General features: G+C 47.7%; 2 protein-coding genes and 1 long non-coding RNA gene across 6 annotated transcripts in view; 2 read left to right on the plus strand and 1 right to left on the minus strand.

Moving 5' to 3' along the window:
* Positions 1–21,342, plus strand: part of LOC308569721 (uncharacterized protein) — a 198,718-nt gene extending 177,376 nt beyond the window's left edge. For all 3 annotated transcript variants that reach the window (XR_014000762.1, XR_014000763.1, XM_081163977.1), the window contains exon 3: positions 21,033–21,342. Coding sequence is in view for 1 of the 3 variants with exons in the window: in XM_081163977.1 (XP_081020103.1) it covers positions 21,033–21,241 (209 nt within the window). In the remaining 2 variants the exon portion in view is untranslated. The remainder of the gene's footprint in view (positions 1–21,032) is intronic.
* BCDIN3D (BCDIN3 domain containing RNA methyltransferase) lies at positions 34–2,894 on the plus strand. 2 transcript variants are annotated; one of them, XM_081163932.1, is made up of 2 exons: positions 34–187; positions 1,886–2,894. In XM_081163932.1, the coding sequence occupies exon 2, from the start codon at positions 1,950–1,952 to the stop codon at positions 2,739–2,741; it is 792 nt and encodes a 263-aa protein (XP_081020058.1). In that variant the 5' UTR covers positions 34–187; positions 1,886–1,949; the 3' UTR covers positions 2,742–2,894. The 2 variants fall into 2 exon arrangements, with proteins under 2 accessions (XP_081020058.1, XP_081020059.1); XM_081163933.1 differs by lacking the exon at positions 34–187 and adding an exon at positions 216–301.
* Positions 17,278–19,869, minus strand: LOC308569903. Its single transcript, XR_014000922.1, has 2 exons — positions 17,984–19,869; positions 17,278–17,421 (listed from the first exon to the last, which is right to left on the minus strand). It is a non-coding gene; the product is annotated as an uncharacterized lncRNA (long non-coding RNA).
* Positions 21,343–27,921: the final 6,579 nt, after the last annotated feature.

Raw genomic sequence — 27,921 nt, forward strand, 5'->3', positions numbered from 1 at the left:
TTCCTCCCTCACTTCCGGATGAAGGGGAGGGGGGAAAGAGAACTAAGGACGCGCTTCCGGGACGCGGAGCACGTGACCCACCGGCAAACCATAGACTTACGAAAGGTGAAACTGGGGAGGGGGGAAACGTGAAGAGGGACACCGAACTTCGGGTAGACTCAGGCTTTCGAGGAGTACACGCGTCCTGGTTCGTTCCAGACGTTACTGGGGGCCGGGGGGAGGTTTTGGTAGCGGGGTGAAAGGGAGGAAGGGGGCAGTTGTGGGTCAGAAGCGCCTCCCTCGCTTAGCCCATCCCAGGCAGGTAGGAGCGAAGGGAACAGGGCTGGGATTCAGTCCTTGTTGTTTTGTTTGTTGTTTGTTTGTTTGTTTGTTTGTTTGTTTGTTTGTTGTTTTGTTTTTTTGGAATGGATGCCATCATCCAATGTTTATTAGGGGAGGGGGACTTTAGTCCATAAAAAACAAGACCCTTTCTTTCTCAACCTCCCTCCCCACAACAAGACAATCCAATTTCAGTCACGGTGGTGCCAATATTTACTTAGTTAATGAAATTTATAGACCGCTTGATTGTGATGCTGCAGCATTCTGCAAGAACTGCAGCTTCCAGCTCAAAAGGCACCCTCCCCTGTCAGACTGTTGGCATCGTTATTGCACTCTCGGTGCACGCTAAGGGTTTTCCACTGGCCGGGTCACAAGAGTCAAACGCAATACTGAAAGCAGTTTGAAATGATTACAATCGCAGGACTAAGAAAGTGCAATTAGATAAGTAACTACAGAACCTTTAGAAGACACCCGAAGGCAGCCCCGTATACGGAAGTTTATTTAAATGTTTAAGGTTTTATTAAGATTTTATATATGTTGGAAGCCGCCCAGAATGGCTGGGGCAACCCAATCAGATAATAATAATAATAATAATAACAACGCGTGTGGCGCTGTGGGTTAAACCAAAGAGCCTAGGACTTGCCGATCAGAAGGTCAGCAGTTCGAATCTCCGCGACGGGGTGAGCTCCCGTTGCTTGGTCCCTGCTCCTGCCAACCCAGCAGTTCCTATTGCAAGTAGATCAATAGGTACCGCTCTAGCGGGAAGGTAAACAGCGTTTCCGTGTGATGCTCTGGTTCGTCAGAAGCGGCTTAGTCATGCTGGCCACATGACCTGGAAGCTGTATGCCGGCAAGCAAGATGGGTGCCACAACCCCAGAGTCGATCACGACTGGACCTAATGGTCAGGGGTCCCTTTACCTTTACCTATACCTCGCCCATCAGGCTGGGTTCTACCAGCCACTCTGGATGGCTCCCAACAGAATTAAAAGCACAATAGAACATCAAACATAGACAACTTCCCTAAACAGGGCTGCCTTCAGATGTCTTCTAAAAGTCAGATAGTTGTTTATTTCCTTGACATCTAATGGGTTGGTGTTCTACAGGGCGGGTGCCACCACTGAGAAGGCCCTCTGCCTGGTTCCCTGTAACTTGGCTTCTCGCAGGGAGGGAACCGCCAGAAGGCCCTCAGAACAATGGGGATGGAGACTTCTTGGCAGTTCCCTCCCTGCGAGAAGCCAAGTTACAGGGAACCAGGCAGTGGGCCTTCTTGGTCAGATGTCAAAGAGAACAACAACTTTTAAAAAACACCTGTTTAGGGAAGCTTTTAATATCTGATGAATTATTGTATTTTAGTATTTTGTTGGAAGCCGCCCAGAGTGGCTGGGGAAACCCAGCCAGATAGGCAGGGTATAAATTTATTATGATGATATAATCATCAGACATATACTGAGCTAGGTAAACTGAGTAGCCATAATGAAATTTCCTATATACATCAGGACGGCAAATCCCATGAATAAAGCGAAAGAGTTCCAGTCCTTGCATATAATTTTCTCCCCTTTTGTTCCAGGTCTGCGCAACCAGTTTTTGTGAAACATGCAGAAGATTGGGTGTTAGGCCTCGTCCGTCTCAAGATGGCGGTGCCCGCGAGTGAGTACTGTAAAGTGCTTGGGGATGCCCAGCTCCCGGGCGGAGCAGCGCCATACGGGAACTTCCCCGATTACTCTCGCTTCCACCCACCGGAGGGACGCATCCAGCTTTTGCCCAGCGCGTTGCTGAGCCAGCTGTTCCCTAACCCACGTGCAAAGCCCCTTTTGGGGCTGGATGTGGGGTGCAATTCGGGGGAGCTCAGCGTCGCCCTGTACAGGCACCTCCTGGGGCTTCAGGAGACCCAAGCCTGCCAGGATCACTGGAATGAACTTCGCCTTCTCTGCTGCGACATTGACGCTGGGCTGATTGAGAGAGCCAGGCAACAGAACCCCTTCCCTGCCTCTGTTTCCTACGTCGCCCTCGACATCATGGACCCCGACGCAAGGGAGACGGTGTTGAGCTCCTACCTGGGCAACTTTGGCCACTCCACGTTTGACATCGCCTTCTGTATGTCCGTGACCATGTGGATCCACCTCAATCATGGAGACCGTGGCCTGGTGACGTTCTTGTCTTACCTTGCGTCTAAATGCGCCTACTTGCTCCTCGAACCCCAGCCGTGGAAGTGCTATCGGTCAGCTGCCCGGCGCCTGCGGAAACTGGGCAGGCATGACTTTGACCACTTCCGATCCCTCGCCATCAACGGGGACGTGGCTGAGAGGATAACCCAGATCTTGACCACCGAATGTGCCATGGAACTGGTGTCTTGCTTTGGAAGCACGGGCTGGGACAGGAGGCTCTTGCTATTTAAATCAAAAGAGGCTCAGGATCTGGTGTGACTGAGGACGGCATCTGGCTGGAGAGAATAAGAGGGGAGTGTTCCGGGCAAGGCTAATTGTTAGCTACAGTTCTGTGACTGCACTGAAAGTGGGGTAGAGAGGAGTCCAATTCATTTTGTTGTTTCTTGAAGTACTGTATTTTTCGCTGTATAAGACGCACCAGACCACAAGACGCACCTAGTTTTTGGAGGAGAAAAACAAGAAAAATATTCTGAATCTCAGAAGCCAGAACAGCAAGAGGGATCACTGCGCAGTGAAAGCAGCAATCCCTCTTGCTGTTCTGGCTTCTGGGATAGCTGTGCAGCCTGCATTCGCTCCATAAGGCACACACACATTTCCCCTTACTTTTTAGGAGGGAAAAATTGAGTCCTATAGAGCGAAAAATACGGTACTTTGTAAAAAGTTCCCATTCTTCTTTAAAGTCACAGTTGTCCTTATCATGTAGTTTGTGCGTCAATTTCGCCAGTTTGATATAGTCCATCCATTTCCTTTGCCACAATTCTTTTGTCGGGATTTCTTCGTTCTTCCACCTTTGTGCTATTAAGACTCTTGCCGCCTTTGTCACATACATGAATATATTCTTCAATTTCCTTGGCAGGACTTTTCCTACAATCCCTAACCAAAATGCTTCAGGTTTTTTTTACAAATGTTAATTGGAACATTTTCTTCAATTCATTGTATATCATTTCCCAATTTTTTTTAATTTCACTATTGTTTCGAATAAACAAACACAAATTTATTAACATTTAGTAACATATAGGCAGATAATTTAAGGATCTTTACAATTTTATAAGATGCAGAGAATAACATGTGCTGAAAAACCAGAGAGAGGAGCTGAGGGAAGTCCGGGTGGTTTTTTCTTGGGGAGCGGGGAGGGGAAATTGGGGTGGGGGGAAATGAGGATGATATGCCTTTGGTAAATTGTAATGCTGAAATTCTTAATAAAAATTATTCGAAAAAAGAAAGTGGGGTAGAGAGGAGGGGTTCTCAAACCATCGACCCCCCCCCCCCAGAGCCCACTGGAGAGGTATGAAAATTACGGAGGCCCACCAGTCGCGAAATGGCAGTGCAGGGCAAAGCCAGTAACAAAATGGTGATTGGTGGACGCAGAGCCCATCCTAATCAGGTGGCAATTAGCGACATAATTTTCATCATTGGATATCTAAACTCACACTAGAAAATTTTCAGATACAACAATGGTTTCCTTGTGGCAAGGATACAGCTTGAAGAAAGCTAAGCTATGAAACCCTAAGTACAGATATTGCTTCTGGCAGTATAGTAGTAATAATAATAATAATAATAATAATAATAATAATAATAATAATTTATACCCCGCCCTCCCCGACTGAAGACGGGCTCAGAGCGGCCTCCCCATTTTAGGTCAAATTGATGGGGAGATTCTAAGCTGAGAGATTCTAAGTTTGATCTTATATGTTCTGCACACACATACATGCCCCTGACAGTGTTTTTACTCATCTATCATTTCTTCCCCCCTTTTCCTTTCATGCTTTGACTTGCACTGTACTCCTCCACAAACTATTTCTATTACAGTCATACCTTGGGTTACAGATGCTTCAGGTTGCGCATTTTCGGTTTGCGCTATGCACAGAAGCGCTGAATCGCAACCCGTGCAGACACAGCGCTGTGGGTTGCGAACGCTGCGAGTTGCGAACGTGCCTCCTGCATGGAGCATCCACTGTAATTCCTCATCAACTGCTTTTATATTAATTTCTTCCTCCTATACTACTTTTCTCACATTCTTCCTTTCTAATTATTACTACTGTTGTTAAATTAACCTTTAATTTCTCTAATTTTCTCCAACACCCGCTCTGGCCCTGTAGAGGAAGGAAACCTCCCTTTCCTCCTTTTCTGACTTTCTCTTTTCTTCCAACCATGTTTATTTAGCATATGGTGATTTGCAACAAGTAGACTGCAGCATGGAAAGGGAAAGCAGTGGGCAAGTACGGTGGTACCAGTCATACTTTTAGAAACGTGCTTTGAGTCATACAATTTGAGAAACACTGGGACAGTGGACAGAGAATTTAGAATCCTAAAAGGCTTAAAAATACATAAGTTGCCAAGCTATCAGAGCTGGAAAAAGTGGCGTAGGTGTGTGTTGGCAATATTGATGCAGTCTCAAAAAGCTAGAAAAGAAGGCAGGAGACAGAGTTTCCATTGGTTAATGCTCTTTTCCCTTTCTTATGATGAGAAGAAACAGTGTAAAATGTTGGCAAGTGTATTTTGCTTATTCAAGATGGGTTCCGTGATTCACCATCGCCACCAAACTTTGATTAAAATTTATAAAATGTGAAATTGGTTTTGTTTTATTCCATCGCACGTAATGTATGAACACAAACAAGGACGACAAACATAAAAATATAATAAAAATATCAGAAATGACAGAGGGGCACATATCCATTCTCGTAATTTGCCAACAAAACTGGAAGACGCGAGATGCCTAACAACTTCACTTATTGGCAGTGCCAAAGAGTTCTGGAGGTTAGCTGGACTGAAAAAGTCCAACCAAATGTTCTGGTTCTCCTAAACTTTTGGAAAATTTTATATTGTAGGTTATATTTTCCGTGATCAACAAGTTCCATATTTCCATGGAAATATCTGGAGACTCTGCTGAGATTGGCCAAAGGGTGGTTTGTAGTTTTTCCACCCTCAGAAGAATGAGGAATGATAGCTTGGGTGGCAGAGGGCTTTCTCTATGGCGGCCCCTAAATTGTGGAACTCCCCAGAGAAGTGTGCCTAGCATCATCCTTGTCCGGCTTTTGCCACATGCTGGACAGTTCGGGTATTTGTGTCCATAGGAAGTAGGCAAAGGACAGGTAAAAGGAAGCCCCAGCTCCCTTTCCAAGGTAATGGGGCCCTTTCTATGTCCAGCTGTCCTTTGTCAACAACAAATTGTCGCTGTTTTTTATGTCGAATATATGCTAATTTATGGACCTCATAGGTATCTCAAGCCATTTGCACATGCAGAATGTAGGCACCCTATATATAGAAAGGAGCAAACCAGTGATATTTTAGGGAGCAGGCGAGCAGGCAGGGCCCATGACTTCCATCATAGGAGCCTACACTGTAGCACCCTGCTTGTGGTTAACGCTTAGCTGGAATGAAATATTCAACGCAGCAATGGAGAAATTAAAATAATAATTTATTTGTCAGACAAATAAATGAGAGACACAGTGGTATATGGTTACCAAAGCTCTGCCCACTCCAGCCCTGATGGCCAGCACTTATATTCCCTCAGCCCAGCCCCCTTGCTCCTCCTTTGGCTGCCTCTGTCCAATCAGCCTGGTTGAAATTCCTATTGGCTGTTTGCTAGAACCAATCATAATAGATACACCCATTTCCTATTACCTTTTATGGGAGACAAAGAGGTATATTTCCTTCTATCCATAAATGGCAGACTAGTAGCCATATATATTATATTTGCCTCGACATGGCACCTTAATTACCAGATAACCTTTTTGCCCTATTCCCCTATTACCCTATTGCCCCTTCAAAACAGATGGCTAAAACAGATGGCTCATGGTATTAAATTTTGTCTAAACAGAGATCTTGGGTTCACATTCTCACACACCATCAATAGAATAAGAATCTAACATAAAAATCTAACATTCCTTACTTTCTAAATCCTTTGCATAATTACATTAAGCCAATATATTTCATACATAACATAGATTTTTAGAAGAAAAGGAACAGTTTCAAAGTAAAAAGGAAAACAGCTTAAGAGAGAAGCCTCTTCAGTTTACAACTCCCTTTCCCAGCCAGCTGCTTTCCCCATTAGCTTTAACCTTAACCCTTTAACCTTAGGAAAATATGACTCGAGTCTAATGGGAGGCACATGGTATTATTTTCTAATAAACAATAAATCTTACTATTTACCAACTCTTAATTAGTGTTTTTGCAGCTTGATTGTATTCTGTAATTTGTAGGGTCAGTGTAACCTTTGCTCCCAGCCTGTAATTCCCTTTTACAACTTTGAGAAACGTGTCTCCTCTTACCACTATAAATCAGGGGGGCCCTGTTCAAGGAGATAAACTGCCAAAGTACTTAGCCAGCTGCTTTATGCCTGGCATAAAACATACAAACATTTACAAATATATTTTTTAAGCTCATTTTAAAATGCAGGCCTTGATCAGATGCCTCAACACAACACACAACGCTTTTTGTTAGGTTTTATTTTATTATCTTCTATTTTGGAAATGGGGATGGATGGCGGCTAACAGATTGAGGTTGAATCCTGACAAGACAGAAGTACTGTTTTTGGGGGACAGGGGGCGGGCAGGTGTGGGGGATTCCCTGGTCCTGAATGGGGTAACTGTGCCCCTGAAGGAGCAGGTGCGCAGCCTGGGAGTCATTTTGGACTCACAGCTGTCCATGGAGGCGCAGGTCAGTTCTGTGTCCAGGGCAGCTGTTTACCAGCTCCATCTGGTGCGCAGGATGAGACCCTACCTGCCCGCAGACTGTCTGGCCAGAGTGGTGCATGCTCTAGTTATCTCCCGCTTGGACTACTGCTATGCGCTCTACGTGGGGCTACCTTTGAAGGTGACCCGGAAGCTACAACTAATCCAGAATGCGGCAGCTAGACTGGTGACTGGGGGCGGCCGCCAAGACCATATAACCCCGGTCTTGAAAGACCTACATTGGCTCCCAGTACGTTTCTGAGCACAATTCAATGTGTTGGTGCTGACCTTGAAAGCCCTAAACGGCCTCAGTCCTGTAAACCTGAAGGAGCTTCTCCACCCATCATTCTGCCTGGACAGTGATGTCCAGCTCCAAGGGCCTTCTGGCGGTTCCCTCATTGCAAGAAGCAAAGCTACAGAGAACCAGGCAGAGGGCCTTCTCGGTGGTGGCACCCGCCCTGTGGAATGCCCTCCCATCAGATGTCAAAGAGAAGAACAACTACCTGACATTCAGAAGACATCTGAAGGCAGCCCTGTTCAGGGAAGTTTTTAATATGTGACATTTTAGTGTATTTTTCATCTTTGTTGGAAGCCGCCCAGAGTGGCTGGGGAAACCCAGCCAGATGGGCGGGGTACAAATAATAAATTATTATTATTATGATTATTACTTTAATTTTGGGGGGCCCCCAAGAGAGTAGGGCCCGAAGCTATAGCTTGTTTAGCTTATGTGTAAATCCGGCCCTGGTGGCGGGAAACCGCTCCGAGCGAGGGAGCCGATAAACGGCCAAGCGACCGTGCGGCGCCGAGGCCTCCTCCGTCCCCTCACGCCGAGGCGACCGTGAAGGACTCTCCCCACACCCGCCCGCCCCGCCGTGTGTTGTGTTTATTGTGTGTTTTGTGCATATTGTGCGACGTGGGGGGGGGGCGGGATACACATAGCCCCCTTTCTCCACAGCCCCTCGAGCCTTTTCGCCTTTCCTCCGCCGCTTCCGGCCTTCCTCCGGGAAGCGCCCGGTCGGCGGCCCCCGAAGGCCCCCCTCAGACTCCCGGCTACGCGTCGCCTCAGAGGCGCCGCTCCCGCCGCCGCGTTCCTTCTCCCCCGGCCATGTTTCCCACTCCCGCTTCTCCTCCTTGGCGGGCGCCTGAGGGAAACGGGCCCACGAATGGCGCCCCTCAGAGCAGCCGGCGAGAGGCTGAAGGAAGGGGGGAACGATAAAGCGGGACGGAGCGATATTCCCTTTCCCCTCGGCCGTGTTTTCTTCGTCTCCTCGGTGGGCGCCTGAGGGGAACGGGCCCACGAATGGCGCCCCTCAGACTAGCCGCCCCTCAGAAGGAAGGGGGAACGATAAAGCGGGACGGAGCGATATTCCCTTTCCCCTCGGCCGTGTTTTCTTCTCGGTGGGCGCCTGAGGGGAACGGGCCCACGAATGGCGCCCCTCAGACTAGCCGCCCCTCAGAAGGAAGGGGGGACGATAAAGCGGGACGGAGCGATATTCCCTTTCCCCTCGTTTCTTCTCCCTCGGCCGTGTTTCCCACCCGCGCTGCTGCTTCTCCTGAGGGAAATGGGCCCACGAATGGCGCCTCTCAGAGCAGCCGGCGAGAGGCTGAAGGGAGGCGGAACGATAAAGCGGGACGGAGCGATATTCCCTTTCCCCTCGGCCGTGTTTCCCGCCCGCGCTTCTCCTCCTCAGCGGGCGCCTGAGGGAAACGGGCCCACGAATGGCGCCCCTCAGAAGGAAGGGGGAACGATAAAGCGGGACGGAGCGATAGTCCCTTTTCCCTCGTTCCTTCTCCCTCGGCCGTGTTTCCCACCCGCGCTGCTGCTTCTCCTGAGGGAAACGGGCCCACCAATGGCGCCCCTCAGAGCAGCCGGCGAGAGGCCGCAGGAAGGGGAAATGTTAAAATGGGACGGAGCGATATTCCCTTTCCCCTCGTTTCTTCTCCCTCGGCCGTGTTTCCCACCCGCGCTTCTTCTTCTCCTGAGGGAAACGGGCCCACCAATGGCGCCCCTCAGAGCAGCCGGCGAGAGGCTGAAGGGAGGCGGAACGATAAAGCGGGACGGAGCGACATTCCCTTTTCCCTCCTCCTCCGTTGGGTTGGAGTTCGGGGGCGAAGGAGGGAAAAGAGTCGGGAATGTCTTTTAAAAATGAGGAAAATAAAAGCGGCGTTGGCGGCGCCCCGGTGGCGCGTAGCCGAGGCTGAGCCCTTGATAAAGCGTTTCGGGAGGAGTTGATGTCAGGGCTCCAGTGGCGCAATCGGTTAGCGCGCGGTACTTATACAGCAGTACTAGAGCAGAGCGATGCCGAGGTTGTGAGTTCGAGCCTCACCTGGAGCACATGTCTTTTGGGGCCGCTCAGCTTTTGGCCATGGCGGGAAAAGGGGGATGGGGGGGGGTATTATAGCCCGTCGGCGGAGCCGCCGCCGCCGCCGCCGCCCGCTTAGGAAACGTCGCGGGGAAGGAAGATTTTCCATGCAAGGGGAGGAAATGAAGGAGAATAAAGGGGGAGAATTGCACGACCCCCTTGCCTTGCAAAGGGGAGGCGATCTGCACGCCTTTCCGCCTTTGCATTTGCCATGCAGGGACAAAGGACACAAATAGGCTTGGAAATTGCTTATGTGTGAGTGCCTGGAGGCGGTTGCAGGATGGATGGCGGCTAACAGATTGGGGTTGAATCCTGACAAGACAGAAGTACTGTTTTGGGGGGGACAGGCGGGTGTGGGGGATTCCCTGGTCCTGATTGGGGCAACTGTGCCGCTGAAGGACCAGGTGCGCAGCCTGGGAGTCATTCTGGACTCACCGCTGTCCATGGAGGTGCAGGTCCATTCTGTGTCCAGGGCACCTGTCTACCAGCTCCATCTGATACACAGGATGAGACCCTCCCTGCCCGCAGACTGTCTGGCCAGAGTGGTGCATGCTCTGGTTATCTCTTGCTTGGACTACTGCAATGCGCTCTACGTGGGGCTACCTTTGAAGGTGACCCGGAAACTGCAATTAATCCAGAATGCGGCAGCTAGACTGGTGACTGGGAGCGGCCGCTGAGACCACATAACACCGGTTCTGAGAGATCTGCATTGGCTCCCAGTACGTTTCCGAGCACAATTCAAAGTGTTGGTGCTGACATTGAAAGCCCTAAACGGCCTTGGTCCTGTAGACCTGAAGGAGCGTCTCCACCCCCATCGTTCTGCCCGGACACTGAGGTCCAGCTCCGAGGGCCTTCTGGTGGTTTCCTCCCTGCGAGAAGTGAAGTTACAGGGAACCAGGCAGAGGGCCTTCTCGGTGGTGGCGCCCACCCTGTGGAACACCCTCCCTTCAGATGTCAAGGAAATAAGCAGCTATCTTCTCTTTAAAAGATATCTGAAGGCAGCCCTGTTTAGGGAAGTTTTTAATATTTGATGCTGTTTTGTTTTTAACACTTGATTGGAAGCCGCCCAGAGTGGCTGGGGAGACTCAGCCAGATGGGTGGGGCATAACTAATTATTATTATTATTATTATTATTATTATTATTATTATTATTGAATCATAGAGTTAGAATAGACCACAAGGGCCATCGAGTCCAACCCCCTGCCAAGCAGGAAACACCATCAGAGCACTCCTGACATATGGTTGTCAAGCCTCTGCTTAAAGACCTCCAAAGTAGGAGACTCCACCACACTCCTTGGCAGCAAATTCCACTGTCGAACAGCTCTTACTGTCAGGAAGTTCTTCCTAATGTTTAGGTGGAATCTTCTTTCTTGTAGGTTGGATCCATTGCATCGTGTCCGCTTCTCTGGAGCAGCAGAAAACAACCTTTCTCCCTCCTCTATGTGACATCCTTTTCTATATTTGAACATGGCTATCACATCACCCCTTAACCTCCTCTTCTCCAGGCTAAACATGCCCAGCTCCCTTAGTCGTTCCTCATAAGGCATGGTTTCCAAGCCTTTGACCATTTTGGTTGCCCTCCTCTGGACACGTTCCAGTTTGTCAGTGTCCTTCTTGAATTGTGGTGCCCAGAACTGGACACAGTACTCCAGGTGAGGTCTGACCAGAGCAGAATACAGTGGCACTATTACTTCCCTTGATCTAGATGCTATACTCCTATTGATGCAGCCCAGAATTGCATTGGCTTTTTTAGCTGCCGCGTCACACTGTTGGCTCATGTCAAGTTTGTGGTCAACCAAGACTCCTAGATCCTTTTCACATGTACTGCTCTCAAGCCAGGTGTCACCCATCTTGTATCTGTGCCTCTCATTTTTTTTGCCCAAGTGCAATACTTTACATTTCTCCTGTTAAAGTTCATCTTGTTTGTTTTGGCCCAGTTCTCTAATCTGTCAAGGTCATTTTGAAGTTTGATCCTGTCCTCTGGGGTGTTAGCCACCCCTCCCAGTTTGGTGTCATCTGCAAATTTGATCAGGATGCCCTTGAGTCCATCATCCAAGTCGTTGATAAAGATGTTGAATAAGACCGGGCCCAAGACAGAACCCTGTGGCACCCCACTAGTCACTCTTCTCCAGGATGAAGAGGAACCATTGATGAGCACCCTTTGGGTTCGGTCAGTCAGCCAGTTAGAAATCCACTGAGTGGTAGCATAGTCAAGACCGCATTTTACCAGCTTCTTTACAAGACTATCATGGGGCACCTTGTCAAATGCCTTGCTGAAATCAAGGTAGGCTACATCCACTGCGTTCCCTTCATCTACCAGGCTTATAATTCTGTCAAAAAACGAGATCAGGTTAGTCTGACATGACTTATTTTTCAGAAATCCATGCTGATTCTTGGTGATCACAGCATTCCTTTCTAGGTGTTCACAGACTGTTTGCTTAATGATCTGCTCCAGAATCTTCCCTGGTATTGATGTCAGACTGACTGGGCAATAATTATTTGGGTCCTCTCTTTCCCCCTTTTTGAAAATAGGGTCAACATTTGCCCTCCTCCAGTCTGCCGAGACTTCGCCTGTTCTCCAGGAATTCTCAAAGATGACTGCCAGTGGTTCTGAGATCACATCTGCCAGTTCTTTTAATACTCTTGGATGCAGTTCATCTGGCCCTGGAGACTTGAATACATCTAAACTAGCCAAATATTCTTGTACTATCTCCTTAGTTATTCTGGGCTGTGTTTCCTTTGCTGAATCATTTGCTCCAAATGCTTCAGGTCGGGCATTGTTTTCTTTATCGGAGAAGACTGAGGCAAAGAAGGCATTGAGGAGTTCAGCCCTTTCTGTGTCCCCTGTTTGCATTTCACCATCTTCTCCTCTGAGTGACCCCACTGTTTCTTTGTTCTTCCTTTTGCTACGGACATACCCATAAAAGCCTTTTTTGTTGCTTTTAACCTCTCTAGCAAGCCTGAGTTCATTCTCTGCTTTAGCTTTTCTGACTTTGTGTCTACATGTGCGGCTATTTGTTTGTATTTCTCTTTGGTGGTTCCCCCCTTTTCCATTTTTTGTACACATCCTTTTTTAATCTTAACTCAGTTAAAAGTTCTTTAGATAGCCACCCTGGCTTCTTTAGGCACTGTAATGGTTCTAGGGGTAGTTGGCTAGTTGCCTGAATGAACCCTTTCTGTCTGGACAGCCACACGCCCGTGACTGTCTCAATCGCTGGCAGAATCCGTTAGTGGGTGTTTCTTGAACTTCTTCCAGCAAAGAAGCTCTTTGACGCCTAGTCTCCGCCTAGCTTCCCTGCGCGGAAGCCTTCTGTGCAGGGAGGGTGTGGGCATCGGAGGACCCGTGCTCTCCCCACTGGTTCCCAGTGAGGAGTCTTGGAGCCACCTCGCCGATTCCCCCATCTGCCCCCCTTCTCCGCTGGTGTTAGGCTGATTTCCTTCCCCAGAAGATGTGCTGCTTCTCTCCCTCCCGGGACGCTCTCCAGAATCCCTCTGGAGCTCTCCCTCTGGCTCTGATGGCAGTTCCCTGACAGGCACCTTCCATGTTTCCGTCTCATTGGTATTGCCTGACGTTGTGCTTTTACTATCTCCCTCTTAACAAACTCCCAGCCATCGTGAACTCCCTTTCCTTTTAGTATTACTGTCCATGGGATCTCACCCAGCACTTCCCTAAGTTTTATGAAGTCGGCTTTCTTAAAGTCAAGAAATTGAGTCCTAGTATGCTTGGCTGCTCCTTTCCGCTGTATAGTAAACTTCAGAAGAGCATGATCACTCGCGCCTAATGATCCTTCCACTTCTACCCCACTAACCAGGTCATCAACATTGGTTAGGACCAGATCTAAAATGGCTGTTCCTCTTGTTGCTTCTCCCACTTTCTGGACAATGAAGTTGTCTGCAAGGCCAGTGAGGAATCTGTTTGACCTTATGCTCTTGGCTGAGTTTGACATCCAACAAATATCCGGGTAATTGAAGTCCCCCATTACTACTATCTCCCTTCCTTTTGCATGCTTGGCCATCTGTTTCAGGAAGGCATCATCTATGTCCTCCGTTTGGCTTGGGGATCTATAGTAAACTCCCACAATGAGGTCTCTCTTATTCTTCTCTCCCTTAATTTTGACCCAAATGCTCTCACTTTGGCTTTGAGGTTCTAAATCTTGGATCTCTTCACAGGTATACACATCCCTGACATATAACGCCTCTCCTCCTCCTTTCTTGTCTGGTCTGTTTATCTGAAATAGATTGTATCCCTCCATTATTACATTCCAATCGTGGGACTTATCCCACCAGGTTTCAGTGATGCCTATTATGTCATGTTTAGTTTGCTGTACCAAGAGCTCAAGCTCATCTTGTTTATTTCCCATGCTTTGCACATTAGTGTACAGACATTGAAGTCCATTAATCATTCCCCCATGTCTCTTATTTAAGGATTTTTTCCTCCCACCACTAGGTCTGCGTGCTGTTTGCTCCATTTGGTCTGTGACATGTGGATGATCATCTTCATCAATTGATAGACTCCTACCTTCAGGAGCACTGCCTCCCTCCCCCACATTAGTCAGTTTAAAGCCCTCCTGATGAGGTTTCTGAGATTTTTGGCAAAAACATTCCTCCCAACCGTTGTGAGGTGCAGCCCATCACTTGCCAGAAGTCCATCTTCAAGAAACTGCAGTCCGTGATCTAAGAATCCAAACCGTTCCTGTTTACACCATTTGCGAAGCCAGCTGTTCACTTCCACTATTTTCCTCTCTCTCCCTGGGCCACATCATTCAACTGGGAGGACAGATGAGATGACAATTTGTGCCTTTAATTGCTTCAATTTCCTGCCCAGAGCCTCGTAGTCTCTTTTGATCTTCTGGAGGCTATTGCTTGCAGTGTCATTAGTTCCCACATGAACCAAGAGGAAGGGGTATTTGTCAGTGGGTTTTATGATTCCTTGCAGTCGTTCAGTTACATCTTGGATCTTAGCCCCGGGGAGACAGCACACCTCCTGAGATATCTTGTCAGGCCCACAGATCACTGCTTCTTTTCCCTTCAGTAGGGAATCCCCTATCACCACTACACGCCTCCTCTTAGGTTTGGTCGGGGTTCTTCCGTGAGCTGTCCGTTCCAAGGTCGCCTGCACATTCCCTGAGGACTGACTTTGCTGCTCGTCTTCATATACCTAGAATCATAGAATCATAGAAACATAGAGTTGGAAGAGACCACAAGGGCCATCGAGTCCAACCCCCTGCCAAGCAGGAAACACCATCAGAGCACTCCTGACATATGATCGACTGTAATGAGGGAGAGATCTTCAAATGGAGTCTGTTCTTCGTCTTCCATGCTAGGGGAGAGGACTTCAAAGCGATTGTGTATTTCTAAACAACCAGAGCGAACCCTGGGCCTCCTACTTCTTTGAGTCACTTTTCTCCATATATCTGGCTCCTGTGTTGGTGAACTAGCCTCCTTCTCAGGGGAGTCCCCTGTCTCCTCCTTGGTGGAGACGGTGTGCTCTGTTGCTTCCAAGAAGAGCTCCAGCTCTCTAATTCTTTGGAGCGTAGCTACACGTTCCTCCAGTTGCTGGACTTTGTCTTCTAAGAGGGCAATCAACATACAATTGCGCAGGTACAGCTGCCTGCAACCTTTGGCAAGATGGCAAACATTGTGCAGGAACCGCAGGCGACTGCAGCTGTTCCCTCACCCTCCATCTTGAGAACGTGTCGTTGGGGGTGGCTACAGCAGTCCTCCATCTTAAAAAGCGTGAAGACAGGACAAATACCCCCCCCAAAAAAACCTAGGTCTCCCGCAACAAACGTTTGAGACTAGCTCCCCTAAATCTGATAAGCTCCTCCCACAGCTAATCACCTGACTCAACAGAAACCCTGCCCCCTCTGACCTTTGCACAGGGAAAGCAGCTAATCAGCCACAAAGAAACACACACACAAGAAAACTCTTTTGCTCCTTCTTCAGCTGCTGCCCTGCAAGCGGAAAGGTTGGGTATCTTAATCTCGAAACAAGAGACAGGGCAAGGCAGGTTTTTATTATTATTTCTAAGTGCATTCTTCTGAGCTGGTAAGAACATCCCATCGCTTTCCTCATTTATCAGCTTGCAGACTGGTCAGGAAAGGGGTAGTAAAATGAATAAGCAAACCCCCAGGTTGCTGGTCATAGCTGTCAACTTTCAGATTTGAAAATAAGGGATCAGCAGCCTGGAAAATAAGGGATCAGTAGCCTCACCTGTCTCCGGGGACAGTCTACAGGATATCTAACAATCCGGGATAGCAGCGGGAAGCAGCGCTGGAATAAGGGAATTTTCCACGAAAAAAGGGAAGGTTGACAGCTATGTTGCTGGTGCATTGTGTAGAAAGAGACATGTGAATTTTGCTTCTGATATATGTATTTTATTTATTATTATTAAATTTCTACTATTATTATTAATTAAATTTCTATAGCGCCCTTCATCTTCTTCTTTGGCAATTCCTCATAACCGAGTAAGATTGTCTTCCATAAACACGGTTTTAACAATGAGTCCGTAAGTGACTGTGGAGGCCAATTCTGGATCCACACGTCCTTCCACAGTGGGGACATTGGTTTCCAGGCTGGAGCTGATCATGGTGTGGATTTGCCAAGCATGCCTTCCTCTTAGCATATTTCCCCCTCGCGTCCTGAGTTCAAGCGTCTTCAAAGCCCATGACACCTTTGGGAAAGGCTGTTCTCCAACTGGAGCTCTTTAAGGCCAGTGTTTCCCAGTTTTCAGTGTTTATACTACATTTTTAAAGACTTGCCTTGAGACAGTCTTTAAACCTCTTTTGTTGACCACCAGTATTACGCTTTCCATTTTTAAGTTCAGAATAGTTGCTTTGGAAGATGATCATCAGGCATCTGCGCAACATGTCCAGTCCAACGAAGTTGATGTTGAAGAATCATTGCTTCGCCACTAGTGATCTTTGCTTCTTCCAGTAGTTTTTGGAGCGGGGGTGTTATTATTTCCCCCCCTTTATTTTACTCCAGACTTTGATTTCCCATATAATGAACTTCATGGCACAAAATATTGGTTTTCAAAAAGACCTTTATTTAAAAAAACAACCGTTAGAAAGGCATTTATTCATTTAGAAAACTGAAGCTGGTTGGCTTAAGTCCTGTGGTTGGGCAACTGTCCCTGGGAAATAGGAGCACTTGGGGGGTTTGCTTTCACTGGGGGGTCCTTTTACATTACATTCCCTCTGAATTCACACCCCATATCTCCAGCCACCAATAAGTGTTGGGGTGACAAAAGCAGTTGTGATTTTTTATTTTCTTGGCAGCTGCGAAGGCAAGATGAGCCCAAGAGCCCAGAGGGCGCAAATGTTGGCAACTCGTTTCTGTGTCCCCGGATGGCCCTGCCTGCCCCCAAACTACCAGGGCTGCTCTCCCACACACCCCTCCAGAAACTGCCTCTTTCCCATTTGCCATTTCCATTTATGATATCATAGGAAGTTGGTAGATGTCTATGACATCACAGGGAGTCCATAGCCAACGGTCACAGCTGGGGAAACATCTGCACAGCCCTTGTTGGCCTCACAATGGGGGGGGCACCTCAGCAGTTATTAAAAATGAGGTGACCCCCCCCCCATTGTGAGACCTGGGAGGTCTGTGCAGATGTTTCCCCAGCCGTGGCCATTGGCTACCAACTCCCTGTGATGTCACAAGGGGGTGCAACCCCCCCTTCGACATCACTACCAAGGAGGGGTACCCTATGATCCTAGAGATTTCCCATACAATAAAAACATGGCGCAAAACGGATTTCTTTTCAGAAAGTGTTTATTTTGAGAAAAAATTAGAAAGCCGCTTATTTAGAAAACAGGAGCTGTCTGGCTTAAGTCCTGCGGTTCTCTTCATGACTTTCACGGCTGGTCTCGGGGGAAACCTCGCTGGCTCCGGCCATTCCTGAAAGGCAAAGGCAAAGGCAGATGAGTGGGGTGGCCACCATCCAACAGCGTCAACCCAGACTCCCCTGGCTTCCGCCCAGCAACTTCACCCCTGGCAGGCCTGCACAATGGGCAGGCTCCCGGAGATGAAGGAAAACCAGTTTTCGTTCACAGATAGCAGCCAGCTTCATCAGCCTTGCGGCCTCCCTTGGCGTCTATTTGTGAACACTGGCTTCACCTAGACGCCTCCACGAGCTGTAGGGCATCCACTGACATCATTTAAATGCAAATGCAAATCACAACTGGTTTCCGCCTAGGGGCATTCACCCGCTGCCCTAGCGGCAGCTTCCCTCCTCGGTTTGGCTGCCTGTTAATAAACAAACTAGGCTTCCAAACCACAGTTTGCACCCATTTTGGCAGGCTTAGCCTCGCGGCATCCGCTAGCCTGAATGCAAGCTCTTCTGGCATCCATCCACCACCAACAGCCTGGCCAGGTCCATCGCCAGACGTAAGCCAGCTTCAGAGCTGAATATCGGCCGCCTTCAGGTAGCGATCCCACTAGCAAGTCAACTGGAACTTGCCTTCTCCTTGCTCCACAGCATCCCAACGCAAGGCAATCGCCTCCTTCCGCTTGCTAGCTTGGGGAAAACCTTGGTCTTGGGGAAAACCTCGCTGGCATTGGATGTCCCTGAAAGGCAAAGGCAAACACGTTGATGGGATGGCGACTATCACAGCGTCCACCCAGACTCTTCCACAGGCTTTGGTCTGACAACTTCATCCCTGACTGGCCTGCCCCGTCAAGGCAGGTTGCAGAAGTGGAGGGCCACCAGTTTGAAGCGGTAGATCCACATGGGACTACACTGGTTTCCCTGCTTTCCACCTCTAGGGCTGTGCCGGGTAGTTTCCCTCCTCGCTTTGGCCGTCGACGTAAGGTCAAGAGCTCTACGAATGTCAGCAAGCTGACAGTCTCAAAAGGTAGGTCTGTTGACCTTAGGTTGAGGGCCAAAGACAAAGGTGAATGTCACCAGATAGCGTTCACAAATGGATCGGCCAGCTTCACGGGCTCTCGGCCTGCACTGACATCCCCAAATGTGAACCTGGCTTCTCCAAGGCGCCACCACTAGAAGCCGATGGGCAACTCTCCCTCACCACAGAATTCGCCAAGGGACACTCACCCGCTGCCAAAGGGGCAGCTTCCCTCCTCGGTTTGTCCGCCTGTTAATAAACAAACTAGGCTTCCAAACCCGCTTGCATCCCCTCGGCCAGTCTTGTAGCCTTGCGGCATCAACCAGGCACTGAATGCAAACCTTCCGGCAATCCGTCCACCACCAACAGCCGCGCCAGGTCCATTGCCAGACCTCCCCCTGCTTCAGACCTGAATTTCATCCACCTTCAAGTGCGATCCCACCAGCAAGTAAACCTCAACTTGCCTCCTCCTTGCTCCACAGCATCCCAGCGCCGGGCGATCGCCTCCTTCCTCCGGCCAGCTTGCCCCACGGGGCAGGAGACCACCCGAGCTGAGTGCCTCCACTGAGGCAACTGCCTCGGCCTTTGACTTGGCCAGCATTTATACCCTCTCAGCTGCCCAATGTTTTTGTGGCCTCACAATGGCAGCATCTGGGGAGGCATCCCCATCACCCCTCAGACCTCACAATGAGGGGCGCAGCTCAGCAGCCATTGGCTCCTTGGCTTTTGACCAAGGAGATATATAACACCCCGCTCCCCAATTTGTGCCAGTATCTGTCAAGGCCACACCGGAAACCCAGTGGGGCAGGAGGGGGACATTTTTAAGCCCAGTGATTGCGCTTCCCTCCACACAACACTGGTCAAACGAACAAATGAACAGAACAATGAAAGTGAGTCTCATCTATGCACAGAAATCTTTTCAAGCAGTGACAGGCAGGGAGAAAGTTATCATCTCAGGAAAAAAGCACCTTTTCATCAATCAATTATTTATTGTATTTGACTAAAAGCCATTAAAGAACCAGTTCCAGAAGCAGCCAATCCAATAAATCCTATTAAGGAAGACCCAGAAACAAGCAACTATTTACAATAACTCAAATTAATGAATTCCAAGAAGGCTGTTTTATATGTGACAAGCATCTCAGTCAGGTAATAGCCAACCTATTTTCACTTCTGGGTTCTGTCCCTTTAGCGGTGCCAACATCTTTTCCAAAAATCTCTCTGGGGTTTTGCTAGAGCTGACCATGGAGTATGCAATGGAAAAGATCTTCTGCTTCACTGACCCCACAAATAAAGAATCTCAACTGACTTGGAACTTTCCTGTCTCTTCCATCTAAGACTGATGTGGGCATCCTTTGAAAGTGGAGAGCTGAGGTCTGGCAATGGACCTGGTGTGGCTGTTGGTGGTGGACGGATTGCTGGAAGGTTTGCATTCAGTGCCTGGTTGATGCCGCAAGGCTACAAGACTGGCCGAGGGGATGCAAACGGGTTTGGAAGCCTAGTTTGTTTATTATTTGTTTGTTTATTATTATTGTTGTGTGGAGGGAAGAGCAACCACTGGGCTTAAAAATGCCCCCCTCCTGCCCCGCTGGGTTTCCGGTGTGGCCTTCACAGATACTGGCACAAATTGGGGAGGGGGGGTGTTATATAGCTCCTTGGTCAAAAGCCAAGGAGCCAATGGCTGCCGAGCTGCGTCCCTCATTGTGAGGTCTGAGGGGTGATGGGGATGCCTCCCCAGATGCTGCCATTGTGAGGCCACAAAAACATTGGGCAGCTGAGAGGGTATAAATGCTGGCCAAGTCAAAGGCCGAGGCAGTTGCCTCAGTGGAGGCACTCAGCTCGGGTGGTCTCCTGCCCCGTGGGGCAAGCTGGCCGGAGGAAGGAGGCGATCGCCCGGCGCTGGGATGCTGTGGAGCAAGGAGGAGGCAAGTTGAGGTTTACTTGCTGGTGGGATCGCACTTGAAGGTGGATGAAATTCAGGTCTGAAGCAGGGGGAGGTCTGGCAATGGACCTGGCGCGGCTGTTGGTGGTGGACGGATTGCCGGAAGGTTTGCATTCAGTGCCTGGTTGATGCCGCAAGGCTACAAGACTGGCCGAGGGGATGCAAGCGGGTTTGGAAGCCTAGTTTGTTTATTAACAGGCGGACAAACCGAGGAGGGAAGCTGCCCCTTTGGCGGCGGGTGAGTGTCCCTTGGCGAATTCTGTGGTGAGGGAGAGTTGCCCATCGGCTTCTAGTGGTGGCGCCTTGGAGAAGCCAGGTTCACATTTGGGGATGTCAGTGCAGGCCAAGAGCCTGTGAAGCTGGCCGATCCATTTGTGAACGCTATCTGGTGACATTCACCTTTGTCTTTGGCCCTCAACCTAAGGTCAACAGACCTACCTTTTGAGACTGTCAGCTTGCTGACATTCGTAGAGCTCTTGACCTTACGTCGACGGCCAAAGCGAGGAGGGAAACTACCCGGCACAGCCCTAGAGGTGGAAAGCAGGGAAACCAGTGTAGTCCCATGTGGATCTACCGCTTCAAACTGGTGGCCCTCCACCTCTGCAACCTGCCTTGACGGGGCAGGCCAGTCAGGGATGAAGTTGTCAGACCAAAGCCTGTGGAAGAGTCTGGGTGGACGCTGTGATAGTCGCCATCCCATCAACGTGTTTGCCTTTGCCTTTCAGGGACATCCAATGCCAGCGAGGTTTTCCCCAAGACCAGATGGTGGCGGCAGGCTGGCAAGCAGAAGGAGGCAATCGTCTGGCTTTGCGATGCTGTGGAGCAAGGAGAAGGCAAGGGGTCTGGGTGGACGCTGTCGGATAGTCGCCATCCCATCAACGGTTTGCTTTTGCCTTTCAGGAGCCGGCGAGGTTTCCCCCGAGACCAGCCGTGAAAGTCATGAAGAGAACTGCAGGATTTAAGCCAGACAGCTCCTGTTTTCTAAATAAATGGCTTTCTCATTTTTTTCCTAAATAAACTTTTTCTGAAAAGAAAGCTTTGTATTGTGTCATATTTTTATTATATGGGAAATCTCTAGGATCATAGGATACCCCTCCCTGGTAGTGATGTCACAGGAAGAGGGGGCTGCATCCCCTTGTGACATCACAGGGAGTTGGTAGCCAATGGCCACAGCTGGGGAAACATCTGCACAGCCCTCCCTGGCCTCACAATAGCAGGGGTCACCTCATTTTTAATAACTGCTGAGGTGCCCCAACTTCCTGTGATGTCACAAGCGGACATGGTGAATGAGGGGAAAGAGGCAGTTTCAGGGGGGGGGGACCCTGGTAGTTTGGGGCCAGACAGGGCCATCCGGAGACACAGAAACAAGTTGCCAACATTTGCGCCCTCTGGGCTCTTAGGCTCATCTTGCCTACGTAGCTGCCAAGAAAATCAAAAGAAATCACAACTGTTTTTGTTACCCCTACCACTTATTGGTGGCTGGAGATATGGGGTGTGAATTCAGAGGGAATGTAATGTAAAATGACCCCCCCCCCCAGTGAAAGCAAACCCTCCAAGTGCTCCTATTTTCCAGGGACAGTTGCCCAACCACAGGACTTAAGCCAGCCAGCTTCAGTTTTCTAAATGAATAAATGCCTTTCTAATTGTTTTTAAAAATAAAGGTCTTTTTGGAAACCAATTTTTTGTGCCATGAAGTTTATTATATGGGAAATCAAGGTGTGGAGTAAAATAGGGGGGGGGGGATAATTAACAATAACACCTCAGCTCCAAAAACTAATGGTTTTGGAGCACTGCAAAAACTAACAAGTTTAAGGGAAAGCTTTAAAAAGGGGGAAGGTCAGGGGGCCTTGGTGGGTGCCAAGGAAGGTGCCATGGAGTCCACCTGCCCCCCTGGGAATCTCCGTCTGGACCCTGAAGATGAAGCAGATCACCAGTTCCTATGTAATGGGAAGACCATGTGTAACTTTAACTCGACCAGAGATGGTCTTTGCTCTCGGCTGGGTGTGGAGGTAGCGATTGGGAGTGTGAGGCGGTGCCAGCACAGCAGGCCCTTGTTGCGACCCAAAGGGCTTGAAGGGACAGGATACCCAAATCCTGTCTGTGAAATCACCCCAGGCCTCAAAACTGTTCCTCACAAGATGCTGTGCATAGGCAAAATGTTACTTTTAAAGGCTAATGAATAGGCTCTGTCATTGCCAAGAATACTCAGGCCTGAGAACTGAATCTTATCTCATTCTAGTTACAGATAGGTAGCCGTGTTGGTCTGCCATAGTCAAAATAAAAAAATTCCTTCCAGTAGCACCTTAAAGACCAACTAAGTTAGTTCTTGGTATGAGCTTTCGTGTGCATGCACACTTAGAATCATAGAATCATAGAGTTGGAAGAGACCACAAGGGCCATCGAGTCCAACCCCCTGCCAAGCAGGAAACACCATCAGAGCACTCCTGACATATGGTTGTCAAGCCTCTGCTTAAAGACCTCCAAAGTAGGAGACTCCACCACACTCCTTGGCAGCAAATTCCACTGTCAAACAGCTCTTACTGTCAGGAAGTTCTTCCTAATGTTTAGGTGGAATCTTCTTTCTTGTAGTTTGGATCCATTACTCCGTGTCCGCTTCTCTGAACTTAGTTGGTCTTTAAGGTGCTACTGGAATAATAATAATAATAATAATAATAATAATTTATTATTTATACCCCGCCCATCTGGAAGGAATTTTTTTATTTTATCTCATTCTAGTTGCAACATCTTTGGACATGCCGAACCACCAGGCCTCCTCGACCCCTTGGCTTTCATTCCCCTTTCCTGGGAAGGGCGCCAAGAGTCCACAATAGTCCCAAGACAGCTTTCTGTTCATGCTCAGAGGAACTCATGGGCAGGACTCTGGAAGGAGGAGAAAGGGGGAGGGAACTGGAAGGGGTATATATGCTCTGCGTACATGACTGTGAACCCGTGCATGCTTTTTGTGACCTATCACACTTGCTCCTTCTACCAGTTCATGGATGGTAGAAATAAAGCTTTTTCTCTGAAACTATTCCTTGAGTGTCTGTTGACTCCCACTTCCCTTTCCCGGGCGCAATGTTTTTCCCACCCGAGGGCAAAGCCTCATAAGGCTACAGGCTGGGACCTGCCTCCTTCGCATCCAGCTCCCTCCAGCCACCTGCACGACACCCACCTCCCAAAGAAGAGATTCGCAGAGTCCATTTCGGGAGAAGCAACTGTTAACGGAGAAATCTGAGGGCTCCCTTGGACAAAAAAACAAGGGCACCAGCCAGGAATGCCAGAGCAAAACAGCAGCCAGTAGGCTTGGTCTTTATTGAAGACTGTCATGACAGGACTCCCACCTGCCACCAGGTGGAACAAGATGGACTGGAAGAAATTTAAGGACTACTTGCAGAAGCACTGTAAAATTAAGGAATGTTAAAACGATGTCTGATGGAGAATAAGTGGTATTGGTAAAAATATTTCTAAGAAAATGTAAATAGGGATTGATAATTGGAAAATTGATATTTATAATAGGTTAATATCTTGAGCGAGGATAAATGTTAGAGGGTAAGGATTTGCTGAATTTAATATCTGAACTGGAATACAAAATGGGAGGTGTGAGGAGGTCAAGAAACTAGTGAATGAAGTATAAGATTTGATAATACTAATCTATTTTCTGTTTTGCCTTTGCTTTTTCTTTCTGTTCTTATTCTTTCTTTTTCTCTTCTTCTGTTAACTGTTGTTTATTGTGTATTTTTCATGTGTTTTGTTTTTGTATTTTTATATCTTAGTAGTTTTTCTTATGTTTAAATTTTGGAATTTTTCATTGTTTGCGAAACCTTAATAAATATTATTATAAAAAAAAGGAACAAGATGGAAGCCCCGAACAAAAGAGCCCCCAAACTTTTATTAGCTGCTAAATCCCAGTTGCTGGAAACCACAAGGCTTATACTTGCAGGTTTCCCAGGGGCAGCTGATTGGCCACTGGTGAGTTCAGGATGCTGGAGTAGATGGACCACTGGCCTAATCTAGCAGGCTTTTCTGGTGTTCACGAAGAATGAGCAAGATAATAATAATAATAATAATAATAATAATAATAATAATAATAATAATTTATTTGTACCCTGCCCATCTGGCTGGGTTTCCCCAGCCTCTCTGGGCGACTTCCAACCAAATATTAAAATACAGTAATACATCAAACATTAAAAGCTTCCCTGAACAGGGCTGCTTTCATATGTCTTCTGAAAGTCTGGTAATTGTTGTTCTCTTTGACATCTGGTGGGAGGGCGTTCCACGGGGCGGGTGCCACTACGAAGAAGGCCCTCTGCCTGGTTCCCTGTAACCTCACTTCTCGCAGGGAGGGAACCGCCAGAAGGCCCTAGGAGCTGGACCTCAGTGTCCGGGCTCAACAATGGGGGTGGAGACGCTCCAGATATACTGGACTGAGGCCATTTAGGGCTTTTACCTTTGCCATTTACCTTGTCCAGCCCACTTTTTAACCAGCGTCTCTGTAAAAATATTATGAGGAACTTATTGAAATCAAGGTAAACTATGTCCACAGTGTTCCCCTGATCCACTTCTGGGTTGCCGTGGAGCGCAACTCGAACGCGCTCATCCCGAAGCACATTCAACCCGAGGTATGACTGTAGTTGTTTATCTCTTTGACATCTGATGGGAGGGCGTTCCACAGGGCGGGCGCCACCACCGAGAAGGCCCTCTGCCTGGTTCCCTGTAGCTTTGCTTCTCGCAATGAGGGAACCGCCAGAAGGCCCTCGGCACTGGACCTCATCATCCGGGCAGAACGGTGGGGGTAGATATGCTCCTTCAGGTATCCTGGGCGGAGGCCGTTAAAGGCTTTAAAGGTCAATACCAACACTTTGAACTGTGCTTGGAAACGTACTGTTTGCCATGAAGAAGTGCCATGAAGCCATGCCATGCGCTAACCAGAGCTTGCCAGCCTCACTGTCTGCTGGTTCCATGATGCCAGTCTTGCAATGTAAGAACAGCTGCCTTGGATCAGACTGAAGTCCTGTCTAGTTAGGCATTCTTTCCTCCAGCGGTCAAGCAGGTGAGCAAGCACTTCAGCCCTCTTCCACTCCAGCAACTGCTATTCAGGAACAATTTTTTCAAAATACCCATCACTGTAAGAGAAAGAGGAAAGGTAAGAAAAAAAAGGTGTGCATTTTTGCATAATTAATAGGGGCTGCACATTCAGCTCTTCTGCTTGAAAAAATGCTGAGTTGCTTGGGGAATAAATTATTCTTTAGTTTGGAATGCCCACAGGCTGGCGAATAGTAGTGACTTAATTCTCAGGAATGTTGCTTGCAAGAAATATTAGAGAACGTTCTGCCAAGTTAAAATACAATTTAATGGTAAGTAGTAGTTATGTCAGGAAAGCACAGACCTGGGAGGAGACGCCTGTCTTTGTTAAATTAGGTCAGAACAACATATAATTTTATTTTGTACATGTGTTGTTGTTTTTTAAAAACTAGTTTTTCCTATAGATATAAGGTCGTGTAAATCTTTGGTCTTTTTTTCCTTCTTTTTATCATTTTTTTGTCTTTGTTTCAAATTTTTCCTTTCCCCTTTCTTTTCTTTTTGTATTTAACTCTGAAATACTTACCTTCATTGTATGTTTGTATCTTTGTATTTTAAACCAATAAAGATTTAATTTAAAAAACAGCAACAAGTTTTTCCTATCTATATTTTGGTAATTTTATTATGTATACTGTTGTTAAAGTCTGTTTCATCACTGTGTTTAATGAGTGCTTTGTACCACTTTATGTAATCTGCTTAGATTTTTTTAAAATAAGAAATACATCAATCTTCTTAAATACAGAAAGTACAAACCAAGTTCAGAACTGTATTTCATGTGATAGGCCACTGTCTCACAATTTAGACTTGAGTCCTTCTGCATGATCCTATTGTTTCTGGATTGAGTGGTCGATTTGGATGTTGGTCATGGGGTCCCAATCAAACTTGCGATTTGGTATCTGTGAGATGGGAGCTTTGTAGTTACGCATCTCTGAACTGGTCAGACCAGTCTGTATGTTAAGTTAATGGCCTTAGCTGGTTTGAAGCACCCTTCATTGACATGGCATTGACAACTGGTGGGCATGACCCTTTCAGCAGGGCTAGGCATTCCCTAAAGCCCTCACCTGTTGATAGAATAGGCCTGGGGCTAGTCTTTTGCTTTTGATCTGGGTTGAATCAGGAAGCTTCAAAAGACATGCAGAGTTTTGCTATGTGTGCTGATTCCAGAGCCATGACCACCACTCACATGAAAGCCTAATGGGAAAGCAATGCCTGTTTAGAGTGTCAACACTGCGAGCCCTTCTACATTACGTTCTAAATACAGTGGTACCTTGGTTCTCAAACTTAATCTGTTCCGGAAGTCCGTTCCAAAACCAAAGCGTTCCAAAATCAAGGCGCGCTTTCCCATAGAAAGTAACGCAAAGTGGATTATTTCGTTCCAGACTTTTACAAACAACCCCGAAAACAGCAATTTCACATGAATTTTACTATCTAATGAGACCATTGAGCCATAAAATGAAAACAATAAACAATGTACTGCAGCCACACAATCAATCAATCAATCAATCAATCAGTAGCTGAACTGGGTTCCACACAGTCACAAAAACAAAAAACAAAAGCTGCAAAAACAAAAACGCAAAATACATAGCAAAAACAGACAGACCTCAGCATAACACTCAAAACGAAAGTGTGGCACTCAAATTGAAAGCGTAACACTCAAAATGGAGCATGTTCGGCTTCCAAAAAAGCCTTCACAAACTGGAACACACACTTTGGGTTTGCAGTGTTTGGGTTCCAAGTTGTTTGAGTACCAAGGCATTTGAGAACCAAGGTATTGCTGTATGTGCAAATAAAACCATGTATCCGAAAGATGCCACAGTCTCCATTGGCCTTTATTCAAAGGAAACAATTGGGGCATCGGCTGGAACCCCTGAAGTCTCTCTTGCTGCTCAGAGATTGGGATGCATGCAACAATATATTCTTTTAGGATTGTTGTTGTTTAGTCATTTAGTCGTGTCTGACTCTTTGTGACCCCCTGGACCAGACACTCCTGTCTTCCACTGCCTCCCACAGTTTGGTCAAACTCATGCTGGTAGCTTTGAGAACACTGTCCCACCATCTCGTCCTCTCTCGTTAACTTCTCCTTGTGCCCTCCATCTTTCCCAACATCAGGGTCTTTTCCAAGGAGTCTTCTCTGTCCTTCCAGTGAGCACTCAGGGCTGATCTCCTTAAGAATGGAGAGGTTTGATCTTCTGGCAGTCCATGGGACTATCAAGAGTCTCCTCCAGCACCAGAATTCAAATGCATCCATTCTTCGGCGATCAGCCTTCTTTATGGTCCAGCTCTCACTTCTATACATCACTACTACTACTAATAATAATAATTATAAATTTTATTTATATCCTGCCCTCCCCAGCCGAAGCCGGGCTCAGGGCGGCCAACAACAATCAAAATAGTTCAACATTCTAAAACATTCATTATAAAATTAATTAAATCAAATTAAAATCAAATTAATGGCAACCATCAAGCAAAATTTTGTGCAGATTGCCAGAGGAGGGGGTCAGGCTGCGCCCTGACAAAAGGCCTGGTGGAACAGCT

The sequence above is a fragment of the Podarcis bocagei genome (genome assembly GCF_964188305.1).
Source record: "Podarcis bocagei genome assembly, chromosome: 12".
NCBI lineage: Eukaryota > Metazoa > Chordata > Lepidosauria > Squamata > Lacertidae > Podarcis > Podarcis bocagei.

Bases quoted from the DNA above. Each gene is read 5' to 3' on its own strand.
- BCDIN3D (XM_081163932.1), top strand. From the start codon at position 1,950: ATGGCGGTGCCCGCGAGTGAGTACTGTAAAGTGCTTGGGGATGCCCAG.